At 40.3% G+C, this 17,914-nt stretch overlaps 1 protein-coding gene across 1 annotated transcript; it reads left to right on the forward strand.

The window, feature by feature from the left end:
• The first annotated feature begins 10,449 nt into the window (after positions 1-10,449).
• On the forward strand, positions 10,450-16,690 carry LMOD2 (leiomodin 2). Its single transcript, XM_014249089.2, has 3 exons — positions 10,450-10,930; positions 14,588-15,910; positions 16,250-16,690. The coding sequence occupies exons 1-3, from the start codon at positions 10,658-10,660 to the stop codon at positions 16,274-16,276; spliced, it is 1,623 nt and encodes a 540-aa protein (XP_014104564.1). The 5' UTR covers positions 10,450-10,657; the 3' UTR covers positions 16,277-16,690.
• The last annotated feature ends 1,224 nt before the right edge of the window (positions 16,691-17,914 follow it).

Raw genomic sequence — 17,914 nt, forward strand, 5'->3', positions numbered from 1 at the left:
ATATCTAACTTCCAGTTAATCATGTTATGCTTTTATTATAGGAAATTTTAATTCCTTATGTCAGGTCACATTCATCCAAAGTGTTGTAGCATACTTTGTACATTAAAGATCATGGTCCTATATAAAATTATTCAAACATCTAAATTATTATTTTTAGGTATTTTTTGCAGTGTTTGTTCCCAGGTGCAGCTTCTGTGTGTGCATGTTTCAAGGCTCAGCAAAATTTAAGGAACTTTAGGTAGGCTTTTTTAAACAAAGAGTAGATTTTGATGGGAAAAGAAAACAGGAAATCAAGCAGCATATCTATACCCTTGCTTAAGAAATATTGTAACTTTAATTTTGGTTCCTTCAGAATTTTGGCAGATCAGTTCTTGAGCAGACTCAACCTCAGTCATGCTGTCATGCAGAGAAAAAGAATCTGACAAAATAGATTTGAAGATATTTAATTAAAAATTGATTGCAGTTACTGCCTTTTTCTATATAAACCCTCCCAACTAAGAAGATGCTTCAATTGGTGGATGACAGGATTATGTAGGGCATAATCCATTTAGCTGAACCCACAATTATCAAGTGCTTGTGTTGGAAGGGACCTTAAAGATCATTTAGTTCCAAGCCCCCTAGCATGGGCGGGGACACTTTCCATTAGAGCAGATTTCTCAAAGCCATCTCCAACTTGGCCTTGAACACTTCCAGGGATGGGGCAGCTACAACAACTCTGGGCATCCTGTTTTTTGAGAGATATGCTGGTTATCACATACGTATTCACACAAACCAAAGCTCAGCTCCAGTATGTTTCTGCCTTGGCCCCTAAACTGACTTTCCATGTTCTTCAGAATTTCTCGTTATTTGCTGAATATCATTGTGATATAAAACCTAACTTCTGAGTCAGAGATGTAAATTCCACTTCCAAAGGCAGCTATATCAGTCCTTTGTGTGTCTGTCCTTCTTCATGACAAGTTCACTGGAGCAAATGGAAAAAGTGAAAATTACTAGTCTGGGACATGGAGAAGGTTTAACAGAAGGCTTAATTCCTACTTCTGCTCTCAGTAGGGCTACTATTCATGAAGCTTTCTGAGACATAACTTCAGGGGTTTTTGCCAGAAATTTGGACCAGGATGAAAAATAGTAATTTAGTTACTTGTGAAAAATTTCTAGGCATCTGGTATGTGGGCCAGGCCCATGACAGAAGGATGGTCCAGGTGATTGGTGACTTCAGGCATGGCCTGAGCACAGAGTGCCCAGTGAACCCAATATGACTGACTGAAAGTCACTGGCCAATAGATACCTCCTGGACATAACAGGATAAATACATAACCTATAAATTGGTATTTCTTTGTGGGAATTCTTAATCAGAAATATGGGCTTAAGCATAATAAATCTTAAGTTCTGGTAATTGTATTTAATACAGTGACCACAACACAAGGATTGGGTAATAGCATATCTGATAAAGTATACTGCAACCAGCAAAGGAAACATGATCAAATAGGGCTTTAGACAGGAGATTTTAAACCCTTTCTCTGGCTAGAGCCAAATTCCATTAGTAATTTTAGTTCATGGGCAAAGGTTTATATTTAGGACTTCATACAAGCATCAGGCAGTAGTTACATTGCCTGCAGCATCAAAGCATTCAGATGTAGCACTGAGCATTGCCCCAAGTGTTTAAAATACCATGAACTAGTCCTCTGAATATCATTAGGTAAGCTAAAAAGACATTTGGTTGTGTTTATCTTTTAATCAATACAGCCAGGTCTTTTTTTTGTTTGGTTGCCTGTCATAGGAGGTGTCCTGATACTGGTTGAAAGCTTTTATGTCCTTCACCATTGAAGTTGCTTATTTATTGAAGACTTCCGCCCACTTGCTTCCCTCCTCTCCCACTCCCCACCCCCCTCAACACTAAAGTAAGTGTAGCATTATGAGAAAGTGTCTTTCATGTTTTCAAGGCATCTGTGAACTGAGTGGAGTGAGAAGCAAAACCTTATTTTAAGTTATGAGGTTAAATATGAGGTGAGGTAGTCATGGAAAGGGACCTGTTTTCCCCAGGTCAGGTTTATGGCACAGCTAGGAAATGGGCACAACTCTTTCAACTCCGGTATTTTTCAACCAGACCATTTGATGCTACTTCTATGGACTTTACTATGTGGTGGTGGAAACAGGAAATGTAACTGGACCAGAGCTGGTGGTTGTGTGAAAAGACAAGGGCATCATCCCCAGCTGGAAAAATAAATTGGTAGGAAAAAAACTTTTTATTTTTCCTACTTGGACTGTGATTGAACCCTTGTAACACCAGAATTTAATTTTCTCGACTATTTGGGTGTGTCTCACAGGCTGTTCCACTGCAACCCAATTCCATGGCATGCCCACCCCCAGGCAATGTTGTCTACAAGTAATTAAATGCCCTGGCACTGACTCAATCATGCTGTAGGATAGGGACTCCTATTGATTTGGGGACAATGTTTGAAATCAGAGCTATAATTCGGTTTCTATTTCTCATAAAATCTGACACAAGCAGCTGCACCAGGCTGCTAGGTCTCCAAGGAGCCAGACATTCAACAGTGGTTACATCAGCTTTTAGCCTTTTCAGCACCCCTGGGATGGACTTTGTAGCTGTGTTTTCAGAGCTCAGTCTGAAAGGGGAGTAAACCATAGCCATGAGTCCTGTATAGAATCAACTATTCCCTGTAGAAGCCCTAACATTATGTGTGGGTCATCTATAAAACTCCATGCACTGACGACCATCTAATTTTGGGAGCTGGCATGGCAGAGCTTGTTGTGGGTATCAAGGTGGGGGTGAGGCTGAGGTGGGAGGTGAGCAGCAATTTTACTGCAGCAGTCTGTGTTCTGGCATGGGCTCAAAGTGCCCTTTCTCAGACTATTGCCATTGGTACAGGAGTCACACATGGAAAAACACAGTCATGAAGTCACAGGCTCTTTTGTGTCTACCTTGGGCTGAGGCAAAGGGATTTTTTGTGACCCTTACTTGGGGCAGAAAAAAAACCCTACTAAAATATCCATGATTTATCTATGGCTTGCATAGGCATAAATTTGTGATGACTTCTCTCTGTAGAACAGGTCATATCTCTTTTGTTTTTCCAGTGCTTCCAAGGGCTGGAATATAAGTCTTATGAGGAATGGCTGAAGGAGCTGGGGTTCTCTTGAAAAGCTACAAAAATATATTAGTAAGTGGACAGTAGTCATAAGAATTATATAAAAGTGTAGCTCTGGTGCATGTACAATGTATTTACATTTAATTTTCAAAATTCAAATTTTCAGTAGAAACCTCTATGCCTAATTGGGCAAACCCATTGCCATTTGTCCACATATGCTGTGCATGGTAGATTCCCAGAACTCCTGTTATCATTAATGTGGACTAACAAAAAGTAAAAACAAAACAAAAACAGTAGAAAATTTACCTGGTTAGTGCTGCTGCTGGTACTTAATTCCTTTTGAAGTATGCAACTTCTTTATATTGCTGGCGTCTCCTGAAAAAAAATCTTCATAAACACACACTGTTAAAAAAAAAAAGTTACATCATCACAAAGGAAATGCTGAATGTAGTAAGTACCTGTTTTGCTCTTTGTGTGTAAAAAATAGAGTAATTTTTTTAACGGAATGACAAACTGTAGGTTTGTCTAAGTTATGTGGGAGAATTATCTGTGACTCAGGTATTAACAAAGGATGAAATCCATGCAGTTTTAATAATCACTTATAATTTAATAACTACCTGATATGGACACTCATATTACAGTGTATTTGCTAATACCACTACAAATAATATAGTTCTTACATTGATAGATTTTACCTATTTTATTATGCTTCATTTTTTAAAGAGTAGCAGGCTAACTGTATCCCACTGAAATTACCCTTCCAAACCGCACATTTTTTGTGCATACAGCAGTTCCTCTGTTACTTTCTTTGCAATACAGTGGCTTCTACTTCCTTTCCAAAGCTGTTGAGCAATATTGTGATGTAGTTCCAAGCAGCTGCTGTGGTCACCCTATGTCTGTACATCAGTAGCAAGTGAAATGATTTCTATATATAGTTTGTAAATCTGTTGGCAATGTTTGTAAAGCACACTGAGATTCTTCCTGAGGAATAAGAGCAGCTATATGAAAGCAGGAGCGTTAAGACCATCCTTGCGTACAAAGCAGTTTATCTTTTTGATATAACAGAAATGAGTAAATGGCTGTTCTGCAGAGACATGAAGAAGCACTTGCTTTGGGCAAAACCCTGGCAGGAACAGTTTGTGCTGTCAAAGATAAGCAGGTTCATCTCACACTGTTATTGCAGAACATGACATTGTACTGACATGAGATGATTAAAAAGTATTGGCTGTGTAGGAAGGAAAGAAAACTGGGAATGGGAATGACATTTATTCAATAAGATTTATTTTTCCCTGTTGTCTTCCTTATTTTAGTGTGATTCAGGTACACAGAAGGAGCAATAAACCCTGAGTCTGCTGAACCCTTGGCACCCAGCAGCATCCTCTCTGTATAGTAAAATAGACCTCCAGGATCCATGCACAAAGGTGCCTGTGCAATACGAGCAGTGAGTTTTCTTTCTTTTAATTAAAGGTTGAGAAATTTGTTAGTTCAGAAATGTTCTTATTTGCAGTCAGATGTATTTTTCCCCCATCCTTCCCTGCAGTCAGGTTGACCTCTTGACTCCCCTTCCAGGATGCGTTCTGTCTGCTACTGTGTTCCCATCAGAAGCCCTATCAGAGCCCAATCACTTCTTCACTCCCTTACTCTTCTGTCTTGATAAGTAAGGCTATGCAAACTCCCCCACCACTGAAATGCATTAGATTAGTGGTTGCCCTGTGGCTTTTTGGTATATGGTATATAGTTATGTTCCCAGCAGCTGTTGGGAAAGCTGTTTTCAAAACTGATTTAAGCAATAAGGCAGCCCACATGCACATGTTTTTTAATAAAAGCTGATTACCATTTGTGATGGTCTGACTTGTTAAACTACAGCCTGGATCTGGAATCTCAAATCTGGAACCTCCTGGTAGCCTATGGTGTGTTGCAGGGAATCTGTGGGGAAAATCTGTCTTTGAGCTAGAATGCTGAATCTGATTCCCAAGCAAAGACTGGTTTTGAATTAGGGTCATTTTTGTACTTACCCCACTTTGTGTTCCCCCAGCACGGATAACAGAAAACATCTTTTTCTTCTCTGTGACTCCCTGTTTACAGCATCACCCAGAGAGATGGAGTGAGCAACAGAATCATCTGGCATTGAGAAAAGCAGCTGAAAAATTGTTTCTTCAAATGCCTTCAGTGCATGCTTCATCCCATTTGCTCTGCTGATACCACTGTTAAATGTAGGTGATGACACATCCTTTTCAGGCACAGTACTATGTGCACGATTCTCACAAGTTATGTGAGTCTCCCAAGGGAAAGAGCTGCAGCTTGTCCCATCAGTCTGCCTCGTGGTCTTATGTACTTGCCAGGCTGCTTGACCCTGTGTCTCTCCAGCATGGTTTGAATTCTGCATTCAGCCTGGGTCTGTACACGCAGCATACAAAAACTGAGACATATATAGAGATAAATATATATATATATTGCTATAGTGGGAGTGGGAGAGTGGCAGTGAGGAATATGAGGGCAGGACAGAGGAGATGTGCAAGAAGGAGTAGGAAGGGGAGGCCAGCAAACAGGTTGTGGAGGTGTCTGAGAACATTGAGGGCCTTGCAGGGAAAGCAGGAGCGGGGGTCCTGCAGGACCAGGCATGGAGAAGGCAGCACAGCAGCAGTGAGGCATGAAGAGAGAATTCAGGGGCTGGTGCCTCAGGGTCTGCTTGAGTGGATGGCATGGGGGAAGGAGTTGGCTGAGGAATGAGGGTTGCAAAAGTGGTGGTGGGGAGGCAGGAGCAAGCAGCACTGCAGATGGGCAGCAGAAGACAGGGCAATGCCCAGCGTACTGTGGTGCATTGTTTTTAATGTGCTCTATGGCAATTGGAGCTGTTCCTGCAGCGTGGGACTGAGCTCAGTATGAGCCAATGCATCTGTCCCATCTGACAGGCTGTCCTCGGGAGCCGGGACTGAAATAGCCACTGTCCTGCACCAGAAGACAAGGTTGTACAGCCCTTTCTTTGCCTGCCTGTTGTTTTTCCTGTGCTTGTCTGAGTGGAAATATACATTTAACTGTGGGCTTTGTGCTGCTGAGAGGTGAGCACCACCTGCCACATGTTGCTTGTGGCCTTTAAGCAATTGAGCCAACGTGCCCCAAGTGTAGTAACATGAGAAGCGGAACAGAGTTCCCTAGGCTGCTGATTGAAATGGTTAATTGCTTGGAAAGGCAAAAAGGACACTTAGAAGGGTTTCTTCTTGTAAAACCAAGGAAATAAATACTTTTCCAGCAGGTTAGGAAAGGTTGAAAGTCTTGTCTGAAATCTAGCTGCTGAAAGTCAGGAAACCTGGGTGCCAAGATCTACAATGACAGAGTTAATCCTCCTCCTATAAAATGGATGCTTTCAGTTCTCGTTTTCTCTCAGCTCAGGTTCTGAAGTGAACAAACCTTTTAATAATTATGTTGAATGAGAGATGAGTTTTCATGGCCTGTTGTTGAAAAGGTTCATTCCCTGCATACAGGATTTCAGCACGGCATTAGGGAAGTGAATTTGGGTTTTCTGTTAGGAGTTGGAAAAGCACTTCATCAAATCATCACAAAGATCTTTTAGGTCATCAGGTTCAAATGTTAACCTAACACTGTTAAGACCACAACTAAACCATTTTCCTGAGCGCCACATCTACACATCTTTTCAATACATGCAGGGATAGTGACTCAATTACTTCCCTGGACTACCTGTTCCAATGCTTGACAACCATGAAGAAATTTTTCTTAATGTCCAGTTGGAGGATTCATCCTAAGCAGCAGTCAATGTAGCCACTATAAATCTGCCCTCCTATACTACATATGGTTCATGTTCTATTCACTGCCTCCTGTGATGGAAGGAAGTTCACTGTGCCACCTCACTAGCAGACAATGGACTCTTCCTAAACTGTTTGTCATGGTGTGACTGAGAACACAGCCAGGCAAATAGAACAGTTTGCTCAGACTGCTCGGTTTTTGCTTGTTTTGTTTTTTTTTTCAGAAATCAGAACATGTATAGTGCCTGAGAAAGGAGACCACGAAACAGGATGTTTCAGGTAAGAATGCTAATAACAGAAAAACACAATCACTCCTGTCTTTGCTCTGAGTTGCTCTTGGAAGTTGGAACCTGTGATCTGAAATGTTGTAAGGATGGGAAGCTTCAGCCATGGCTGATGCCCACAGGAACTGAATTTTGATCAACTGAAATGCCTGCATAATGCCAAATACTGCCAGAAGGGGAATCCAAAATTACAAATTAGTGAGTACTTTCAGTCTTAAGGTTTCTGTACCTCTCTTTGTCTTCCTAAAACACCTTCATGTCCTCTGTAAAGGCTACTGGACAATTAAAATAATTGATAGCTTTACTATGCTGAAGAACAGGGGCAAAATAAAATGTTGAAAGGCTATTAAATGTGTGTGATCTTTCCCATGCAATGAAAAACAGTAAAGGTTCTGAGTACTCACTCACATGTCTAGCATCAAAATATATGATTTCAGAACTATGTAATTAAGGACTGTGTTTCTGTGCTCATTAGCAGGCAACAACAAATTTGCCTCGTGGTCTTATGTACTTTGTACAAACAAATACTATTCCCACATCTTCTGACGTGAGTACTTGTCTTTACAGTAGTTTTTGGTTTTGTTTTTTTTTTAATTTGCCATGTGCTACAGCCTTATTATTTTTATTAAAATTGTCCAAGAAAGTGTTCGTGGCTCTTTGCCTTTGGCCATTTCCCTGTACAGAATAGGTCCTAAAATTCCACAAGTGTTATATAGGATCAAGAAGGGACACAAACCTCTCATAATCTCATCTGACTGCCAATTTTCCCCCTGCTTCAGGGGAGAAATGTACAAGAAAGTACACTGTCTGTTTTTAGTAATATCTTTAAATTATCTTATCTCATGGCTAGAATGGACATCATTGGCATTTTGTATAGAAAAACATCGTCACTGACCCAGTGTTGTATTGTGTCTCAGCAAGGAGTAGCTGAGATATTGAAGGTAATCATGTTATTTCATCTTCTTCTGGAATATTATTTTAGAAGTGAATAATAAATGCTGCTTTTTGAAGTTTCTTTGAGTTTAGAAAATTTGGATTATACATATGGAAGTTTGAATAGACAATTAAGGTATTTGTATGTCTGTACTTTGTATAATGGGATCTCAGCTCAGGAAAATTGAGACTTAAAAATTTTGTTGTACCTGACAAAAAATAAAAGCAGAAAGCTGAGATTTTTCTGGAAAACAGTATATTTGAATAGATTCAATTTTTAACAGCATATTTTTCCTTTTAAGATTGCACATATCAGTGTTGTACATATCAACATTGTACTAATAAAATATAGCATATTTCTAAAAGCATTTCAGTTTCAATCAGCATTTTCCAACAGAAAATCTGTCCAGTTCACATTTCCTAACTCCATCAAAAAATGAAACAAAATGTTGTCAGCAAAAATTTACTCAAGAAAGAGAACTTTATTGTGCTGCTTCTCTGACTAACTCCAAGCATAACAATGTTAACCATTGTCCTAGACATACCAAAGAAATAAAATTGCTTGGAGTGCAGCTCTATACAGATACTTAATGCCTATGTCAGCTCTACCAAAAAGCATTGATGATGCCATATTAAAAGAAAAGAGGTGTTTATTGTATTTTCCTACTCTTTCACGTTTTTCAGAATTTAGCACAGGCCTCATTCTGCAGGTGCAGCTGAAAGAGTGAACAGAACTCCTATGGACCCAAGGACTTGTCTGTGTGCACTTGACCCATCATGGGACCTTATGCCATGAAGATATAAGGGTGAAGATAACACTCTTAGCTCCATAAGCCAAGCATCTGCCTCCTTTTTATTTTATCCAAAGATTCTGTCAATGTAAATGACCTGCAAATATTTATTTTATATTAAGGTGTACAGTATTCTTATGTCTGCTTTATTAATGTATTTTGTAGGTTAGGTAAGACAAAGGCTATAAGCTTTCATACCATTTCTTAATCAAGATAACTGCATGAAGTTCATATAGAAAAATGATCAAAGGAAAAATATAATTATAAAATCTTTATGAAAATCATGCTCAATCTCCTCTCTCTACTGTCAGTAAAGCTGTATGCATAATGATGAAACTAAATGAGCACTTTGGCTTAACAACATTCTTCAGTTCAGGTGTCCAATCCATACTGACTTAAAAGACATGATGTTGGACAGGAACAATACTTCAAATTATGTTCATTTACATTTCCATTAAATATTGGCTTGGCTGTGTAAACCAGACTGTGTGTTATCATTTAAGAAGGTTGATATATGTTGTTATAGATGTGTTCCTACTTACACGTACCAAAACCTCTCTTCCTCTCCCTCCCCCTCTCTCACAACACAGATTAGCAGATATTGCTGGCCTGCATGTTTCAGAAAATGTTGCTAGTTCACCGTCAGTCACTGCTAATAGAAAAAAAAAAAACAAAACAAAAAAAAACCAACGTCAGAAAAACAAACAATAAACATTACAAAGTTTAATCTTTCTTTTCGTAATTCTTCTTATTGAAAGATGCCTGTCAATAAAAATAATATCAGAATAATATATCCTCTATTAGCAGAAACTATAATGTAGCTATGCATTTAGAATAAAAAATTGAAGGGCACTCTCCAGCTGCACATCAGTCAGTGACAGCGAGCAACAGCCATTAAAAGAATAGCCACTAGAGGCCTTCAGCTGCCTGGCCTGTCAGAAGTGATGAAGGCACAACCCCCTGCCCACCCAGGACTTGTTACCCTTCAATCTCTGGGTGACTCTGTCGTTTCTCCCCAGCAGAGCACAATTCTCCACGTGAAAAAAAAAACCTCACAGGTGCTCAAATGGACATGTCCAGCTGATTCTCACTCCAATAGTCCTAGAAAAAATAAGGGAATTAACAAAAAATTCAGTTGTGTGATTTATTACAGGCAACATGTGACACTGCAGGAGCAGTGCTCCCCACAGCTGCCGGCACGCTCACCTCTTCCCCTTGGCTGCCTTTCCACCGATCCCAACCGCCTGCAAACACCTTGGTGGGATAACAGCCTTCCACTAGAAAACTGTGAGAGTGAGAGGAAGTCCACTGAACAACAGCAAGGGTGTTTTATTTCCAGCCACTGTGAGAGCTCAGGATTAAATGGATTTTCATTGTTCTTTCCCTACTGCAATTTGGACATGATGCCAGTGTAAGTGCACCCGGGGTTTTATTTGGTGCCGCCCCCCCGTCTGCAAGGCTGGTATTCTCCCACTAGCTGCCTGTTCTAAATATGGCCATGGCCAGTGTGTCAATAATCCCCCTCTTTAAGGGACTTGCAAACATTAGTGTTGGGACATTCTTGCTGTTCAGATGTCTAGCTGACGTCTGATGCTTAAAACGGAGCATGCTTTCATCCCTTCCTGCATTGTCGTAAGCCCCCAATGATTACTCTTAAAAGGGTGCCTCTGGCTATGCAGGGAAACAGTTGCTGACCACAGGAGACACAGCTTGCTTGCTGTGCTTGCTTGCCTTCTTGAATGCCTGGTCACTTTAGCTTTGTACCAGCCTGACCAAGCAGGACCATGTCTACCTTTGGGTATAGAAGAGAGCTCAGTAAATATGAAGACATTGATGAAGATGAGCTCCTTGCTTCCCTCACTGAAGAGGAGCTGAAGGAGCTGGAGCGGGAGCTAGAGGACATAGAGCCCGACCGTAACCTTCCAGTGGGACAGCGGCAGAAGAGCCTGACAGAGAAAACACCAACAGGGACTTTCAGCCGGGAAGCGCTGATGGCCTACTGGGAGAGGGAGACCAAGAAACTCCTGGAAAAAGAGAGGCTGGGTGCATGCGAGAAGGTAAGGTGCTGAGGCATTTGCTGTTTCCTATAGGTATTTGTTTTTTTCTTCACTGGCATGATCTCACTGACTGATTTAATTTCTTTTCAGTCTCTTGTAGTATTTTTAAGAACACTGTTAGCCATACCTCTATGCCTGCTAAAGCACTGAGTATTAGCTCAGAGAGTTTTTGCTCTCTCTGGAGGTACCTTAAGGGCTCAGCTCAGAACAGAGCAAAGTGCCATAAAATCTATAATTAGTGATTAAAATAGGAAAAAATTAAAGGGCTTTTTAAAAAATATTAATAGGTAGAGATGTGGGGTTTTGGATAGCATTTGATTTTTTAAGAAAGCTACAAAAACTGCCTTTTCCTTTCCTTAAAAAACAGCCAGTATTGACTGCATGAGAAGCATGTAAGGAAGATAATTTTGACTACGTTATGTCAGAAGTTGAGTAAGCGGATGCCAGGCTTTGTGCTCGCTGGAAGAAAGCAGCTTGTGTTGCTTTGTTCCTGCTGAGGATCCTTGGCATGGTTCAGCAGTCTTCTGACAACTGTTGTCAGAGGGCAGCTGTACATTATTTAAAATGTGGCCTGGGATAGAGTCATCAGTCAAACCATTTAACTGCATTCCCAAAAAAAAACAACCAATAGTGTTTGTTAGGCAGCTCATCTCCCAAAATAAAAATGTTAGTAATAAAAGCCATTTCCTGAACTGCAAACAAACAGTACAGCTGGACAGGAGTGAAGGGCTTAGTTTTGGCAAGCAGTGAGCACTCTAAGTCTCAGCTGATGTCCACATTGGCACTCCTGATCTGTGCTAAAAGTGTATGTGATACTGAGCCCACCCAAAAAGGAACTTCTGTTTTCATGATGGCTCCATGTAATTTCAGAGCAAAGTGGGACTTGGTAATTTTTAAGCACTGCTTCATACCAAGCTCTTACTCTGTTCATAGGGACACGTTTTCCCATGTTTAAGCAGAAAGTAATTCAACAAACGCAGACAGCAAAACCGAACTCAGAACCTCTAACAGCCCTGATTTGGGAGCTAATTTCATTTGCAAGGTAATAATTTCAGTTTATACATTAGATAAAATATCTTCCTAGAGGAAAGTCAGATGGATTAAATTACCCTGCAATATCCAGGATGTTTTTACATGTAAGTATTTTCTCTTGTTTGTGAATGGTAGTATAAGGTCTTTGCAAGCAAGTGCACAGACCAGTAGCTGTCATCAGACCATTAGTATCAGCTTGCAGACATCGACTTCACTCCCTGTTTGTCAGTCCTAGAGAGTAAATGGCAAGATTAATGTTTATTTCCAGCCTGGAACTTGAAACCTGGGCAGTTCTAAAAAACCTGCTGAACAGGTCTAGTTCAGTATCTTATACAATGGCAGGATCTTTGGGGTTTTTTTCCTTTTTCCATGTATACACAGTATTAATGATGGGTAGTGGCTAAACCTCCAAGTCCTGGCAAAAGACTCTATACTTTTTGATCTGAGAAAAAACTTCCTAAATGCATCCTTAAATAAGAAAAGGTTGATATGCTGATAACTGTCTGGAAATTATTCACCTTTATCTAAGATGGTTATTCATACTCCTTCTATAGTTAGTGGTGACAGATCAGCTGGTCCAAAAGGCAAACAACTTGCAGATAGCCTTTTAGGGTGAGTAACTTGTCCTCCAGAGATATTTACCTCTACATTAACTCTCTTAGTCCTAACTTTTCATTAAATTCCCACAAAGTAAGGTGAAGCCCTACAGGCTGCCTGCAGCAGTCTTGTACCACAGTGCTGCCACAGTAAGAATACATCTCTGTATTAAATTTCAAAATTATCATGCAGATTATTATGACACCAGACAATGTACATGACAGGCAACTAAATTCTGCCTTTGACCTCAGAAATGCCACTCAAAAATGGTTTTATTAATCTAGCAACACTAAACATATCAATAGTGCATTTAAAGGCACCTCCTTCTGCTCATCTGTAGCATATATTCCTCAAGATATAAAACCAAAGCTGTGAAGACAGGATTTTGGACACCTGGTGTTTTCAGGCCTTAAAGCCCTACACATATATAGAAGATACAGATATAAATCTTGATCCCATAATAAGCCTATAGGTAGCACAATATCTTTCAGCATAGGGGCGTTGCTGTACATGTTCTACAGGAGAAGCAGTGGGGCTGGGTCCTACAAGATCTCTGTGTGCAGGCCAATGCAATCAGACCCTACAAGACCCCCAGGTACTGACTGCTCAGGAGCATCAGGCAGAAACAGCTCAATGTTCTGTTTCATTAAGAGTCACAGTTCTGCAAACATTACAATTAGCATATTTTTTGCATGTATCCCAGCACAAAGTTGTACTGAAAATTCTGAAACAGCAGTACCATGCATTTTAACAGTTTTCTATTTTCAGAACCAGATAACTAAAACTGCACAGGTTGTCTAAAAATAGGCTGTCCTGTTAGTAACAGTTTTGTTTTCCAGAAACAGAATCACTGTGTCTCTGCAGAGTGTACTCATTTTGGAAAATGCACTCTAGTATTTTACAGTGATTAAAACATGAATATTGCTAAACTAGTGCATACAGAAAAATTATAATTAATCATGCAAAGAAAAATACATACATATAGTTTTTCCAGTAGATAAAACATGACATGGAAGGTCTTTTTGAGCAAGAGGTTTAAGGCTAGTTGTTGATTCTGGGTTCTGTCATGCCCCATAGATCCCCATCACACTACTGAAGTCTCCATGTGGAGAGTGAGGCTTTCCTTTTCCTGCTCCTCTGCAGAGTGCTCTCTTTTGCCACCATAACTGCTAAAGGCAGCAAGCAGGGCTTTAGGGCATGGTTCCAAATTTGCCTTCCTAGTACCCACCAAACATGCTAAAATAACCTTGTGTTTCAGGAAAACAGTGCATTGGCTCTGTAGGCAATGAGTTATAACAATTCACAGTCTGGCAGCTGACCTGTGACTGCTGGTGGTGAGCACCAGCTTAGCTCTTTACAAACACAAAGAAATTCAGGGGTTATTGACATGTGATTACATGTTACCTGTGGGAGTGCATCTCAATCCTTTCATCACAAATAGTTTATTGGTATGTACAGCCCATGCAGTACATCCAAAGAATTTTTGACATGACTTCTGTGATTCTGTATTGTTTTGCATGCTGGTATACAAGACTACACATGCAGACACTATTTGTATTTTAAATCATGGCAACCTTTAATTTTTTAGATATACTAACATATTTAAGGGAGTCTGAGATGTCTAATCCTCATGAAATGAAGAAGCTTGTTGCTCATGTTCATTTTGAAATTGTTGTCTTATGTTTCTGCTGTCAAGGATCCAAATTATATCCCCTTGTAGACATGCCAACACATAGAAAACCTGAAGTATGTCCGTGTCATAATACCTTGTATCAAGTTTTCTCTTGGCAGAAATCACTGACACTGGTAAAGTGGTTGCAATTTTTGCTGAGCATTTTCTAAAGAATGTAAAAGAAATAATGTTAAAAAGGTGTTAAATGAAACATTTTCTGTTCTCCTAACTGTATCTGTTTGTTTTTAGCTTTCAATGTTAACTTACATAGTGTCAGTATAATTGTTCCTGTGCTAAAAGGCAGTAGTTACATTACTTCAATCATGTTTAACACCCACACCTACATTCCTGTTCAGGATTCTGAGCAAGAGGAAGACAATTCAGAAGAACTTCAAGAAGAATGTTTCACAGAAAGCAATAGTGAAGTGTCTGAGGAGGCATATACCGAAGAGGATGATGAAGAAGATGAAGAGGAAGATGAAGCTGAGAGTGATGATGAGCATGAGGAAGAGCAAAATGCTGCAGCTGGCAGGCATTCTGACCACATCAGACACAAAAAGTGTAATGGTGCAAAGGACAATGAAAACTTCCTCAATGGCCATGATGGAAAAGACAGTGATAATCGGAGCTTAAAAAGCAGTGTCATCCACCCTTGTGGAAATCCAACAGTTATTGAAGATGCTTTGGAAAAAGTTAGGAGCAATGACCCTGACACCACAGAGGTCAATCTGAACAACATTGAAAACATCACTTCACAGATGCTTATACAATTTTCTCAAGCCCTGAGGGACAACACAGTGGTTAAGTCATTCAGCTTGGCTAACACCCATGCTGATGACAACGTGGCAATAGCTATTGCTGGTATGTTAAAGGTTAATCAGCATATAACTAGTCTGAATATTGAGTCAAATTTTATCACAGGCAAAGGTGTGCTGGCCATCATGAGAGCTTTGCAGCATAACAAGGTTCTAACAGAACTGCGGTTCCACAATCAGAGGCACATCATGGGCAGCCAGGTGGAAATGGACATAGTCAAACTGTTGAAAGAGAACACCACCCTGGTAAAGCTGGGGTACCACTTTGACCTTGCTGGCCCAAGAATGAGCATGACAAGTATCCTGACAAGAAATATGGATAAACAAAGGCAAAAGCGTATGCAGGAGCAGCGGCAACAAGAGTCAGGTTGTGATGGAGCTGTCAGTCCAAAGAACAAAGTTTTGCAGAAGGGGACACCTCGGTCCTCACCTTATGTGTCACCTAGAAGCTCACCGTGGTCTTCCCCAAAGCTCCCTAAGAAAGCACTGCCAGTGAAATGTCAGCCTTCAGCACCTGCACCCCCACCTCCCCTTCCCCCCTCGCCCCCACCTCCCCCTCCTCCTCCCCCTCTTCCAGTTGTTCCAGAGAAGAAGGCACCTACCAGGAATATAGCCGAAGTCATCAAACAGCAAGAAAGCTCAAAAAAAGCCTTACATAATGGACAGAAAAAGAAAAAAGGCAAAAAAAACAGAAAACATGAGAACAGCATATTGAAAGAAATTAAAGATTCTTTAAAATCAGTCTCAGACAGAAAATCAGAGGAAGGTTCACGACCCTCCACCCGGCCATCCACCCCACAAAGGTCTCTCCATGACAACCTCATGGAAGCAATTCGGGCAAGCAGCATAAGGCAATTAAGGCGGGTAAGTGAGAGATCCTAGTTCAGTAACTGATTGTGGTCCAAATATAGCACAAGTTCAGTTAATTTTAGTACACTTAGTTTAAAAAAAAAAATCTTAGAAATGTGAGCATAATAAAGCACTTGGGAGGAGACTTCCCTCTGATTTGGCTTTTCTCAGCGCAGTGATTTCTGTCTGACTGTGATTTTAACAGCAAGTGGGGTACTTTCCCAGGCTCAGCCTTGTGGGAGATGATGTGTAGCACAGAGCTCTTGACAGTATGTCTGACAGCAGTTTCAGGTATTTTTCCATCTAGACTGTACAGCAAATGTAATGAATGTCCTTCCTACCACTGTTTCATAGGTGGAGGTACCAGAAGCCCTTCGGTGAAAGCCTGGGTGACAGGAGAAGCAGAGCAGTGATCGAGGGGAGGCTGCTTGTCCTTTCACTGGTGGTAACAGACTGTCTAGAAAGCTGCTTCCAAAGTACACTCTTAGATGCAAGCCATTTCTCTTTTATTCCAAAGAAATAAACCTGCTAAATATAAAATAATGCTTTAAGGATCCACTTACATTGTAATCTGTAAATATGGAAATAATTTTCTTTTTTATTTAATGAGATTTATATTGAGAAGTTGTTGCTTATTTAGATATTCTTGTCAATATCCGATTGCACATCACTGGACAAGTTCTTTACACTGAGATGTAATAGTTTACCAGCCTGTGGTTTCTTCTTTTTCTTTTTCTTTCTTTTTTTTTTTTTTTCCATTAATTTACAATAAATGTGGTTTGAAGCTTTCAAGCAGACACATAGTCCTGAATTTCTCTGAATGAAAACCCACCAGATGATTGCACCAAGTTCATGAGCATTTGGGAAGTCTCATGGGAAAGAACCTGAAATCTTTCTCAGCTGCACCTGAGCCTGTGAGGCAGATAGTATCTGAGCCCACATTAGTGCAGTTTCATATTTGCATTGTAAAAAATGGTTTATAAAGCTATATACCACTAAAACTAAGCTATGGGTTGTGTCAGGTCACCAGTGTTGCACACCAGGTCCTGAATCTTGGCCTAAAGAACTGGGAGATGACTAGAGCTGTAGTTCACCTTGACTTACAGGCTGATAGTTAATGTCAATATGTTAAGGATGCAGCAGATTTATTCAAGTGAGATCCATTCAGTACAAGTGCTGTTGGTAATCAGAACTAACCCCAGTGCAGACATCCAGTCAGAGGAACTTGAAAAGCAGCCTACCGTCCAGGTGGAAAAAGGCTTTCCAATAGTATCAGTTGAACAACAAGCAGGGTGTGAACTGTCAGTAGGATACAGTGGAAGCAGAGCCAACATCTCTTGGAGATGAACGACTGGAGGTATCACATCGCAGGCAATGGCACAAATAGCCCTTCTTCATGTAGCACTAGGCATCTCCCTCTGTAAAATTAGTTATGGTTCTTGGTGCTTCAGCTACTGTGAAGGCAGTGATAACCTGAAGAAAACTGAGTAGTGGCCAAGATGTTGAAAGGTGAGAAGAGATGTGTTCAGAAACACTACTAAGTATTAGTTTGCTCATTGCAATGATAAATAACAGAATTAGTATTTCTTTTATATAAAGCCACATCAAAGGGAATTACTTAGGGTTACCCAGTAGTGGCACTGAAAAAATATGGGTAAGCTTGTACCTACAAATATTAATGAGACAGATTTTCCCAGAAATAGGAACAAATTGCTGGAGGGAAATTAAGCCTAATGGAGAGGGGGGTCTTCTAATGAATTGTCAGAAATGTTACTGCCATGGCAAGGAAACAGTGAAGACACCTTTTTCTTTTGTATTTATTGACCAAAACATACCAAAAGCAATTTATAATTGAAACACTTTCCAACAATTTTCTTCCTGCTCAGGATCACAACAACTCATGAGTATTTCTAGATCCAGTATTACAGGAAATATGTACAATTGGTCTTTAGCTGCCTTTATAATTGCATAGGCTCCCATAACATAAAAATAAACCTATGGTCAATCTCCCATGACCAA

Source organism: Pseudopodoces humilis, chromosome 5 (assembly GCF_049639895.1).
Source record: "Pseudopodoces humilis isolate 2021_Gansu_Grassland_sample_001 chromosome 5, ASM4963989v1, whole genome shotgun sequence".
Lineage (NCBI taxonomy): Eukaryota > Metazoa > Chordata > Aves > Passeriformes > Paridae > Pseudopodoces > Pseudopodoces humilis.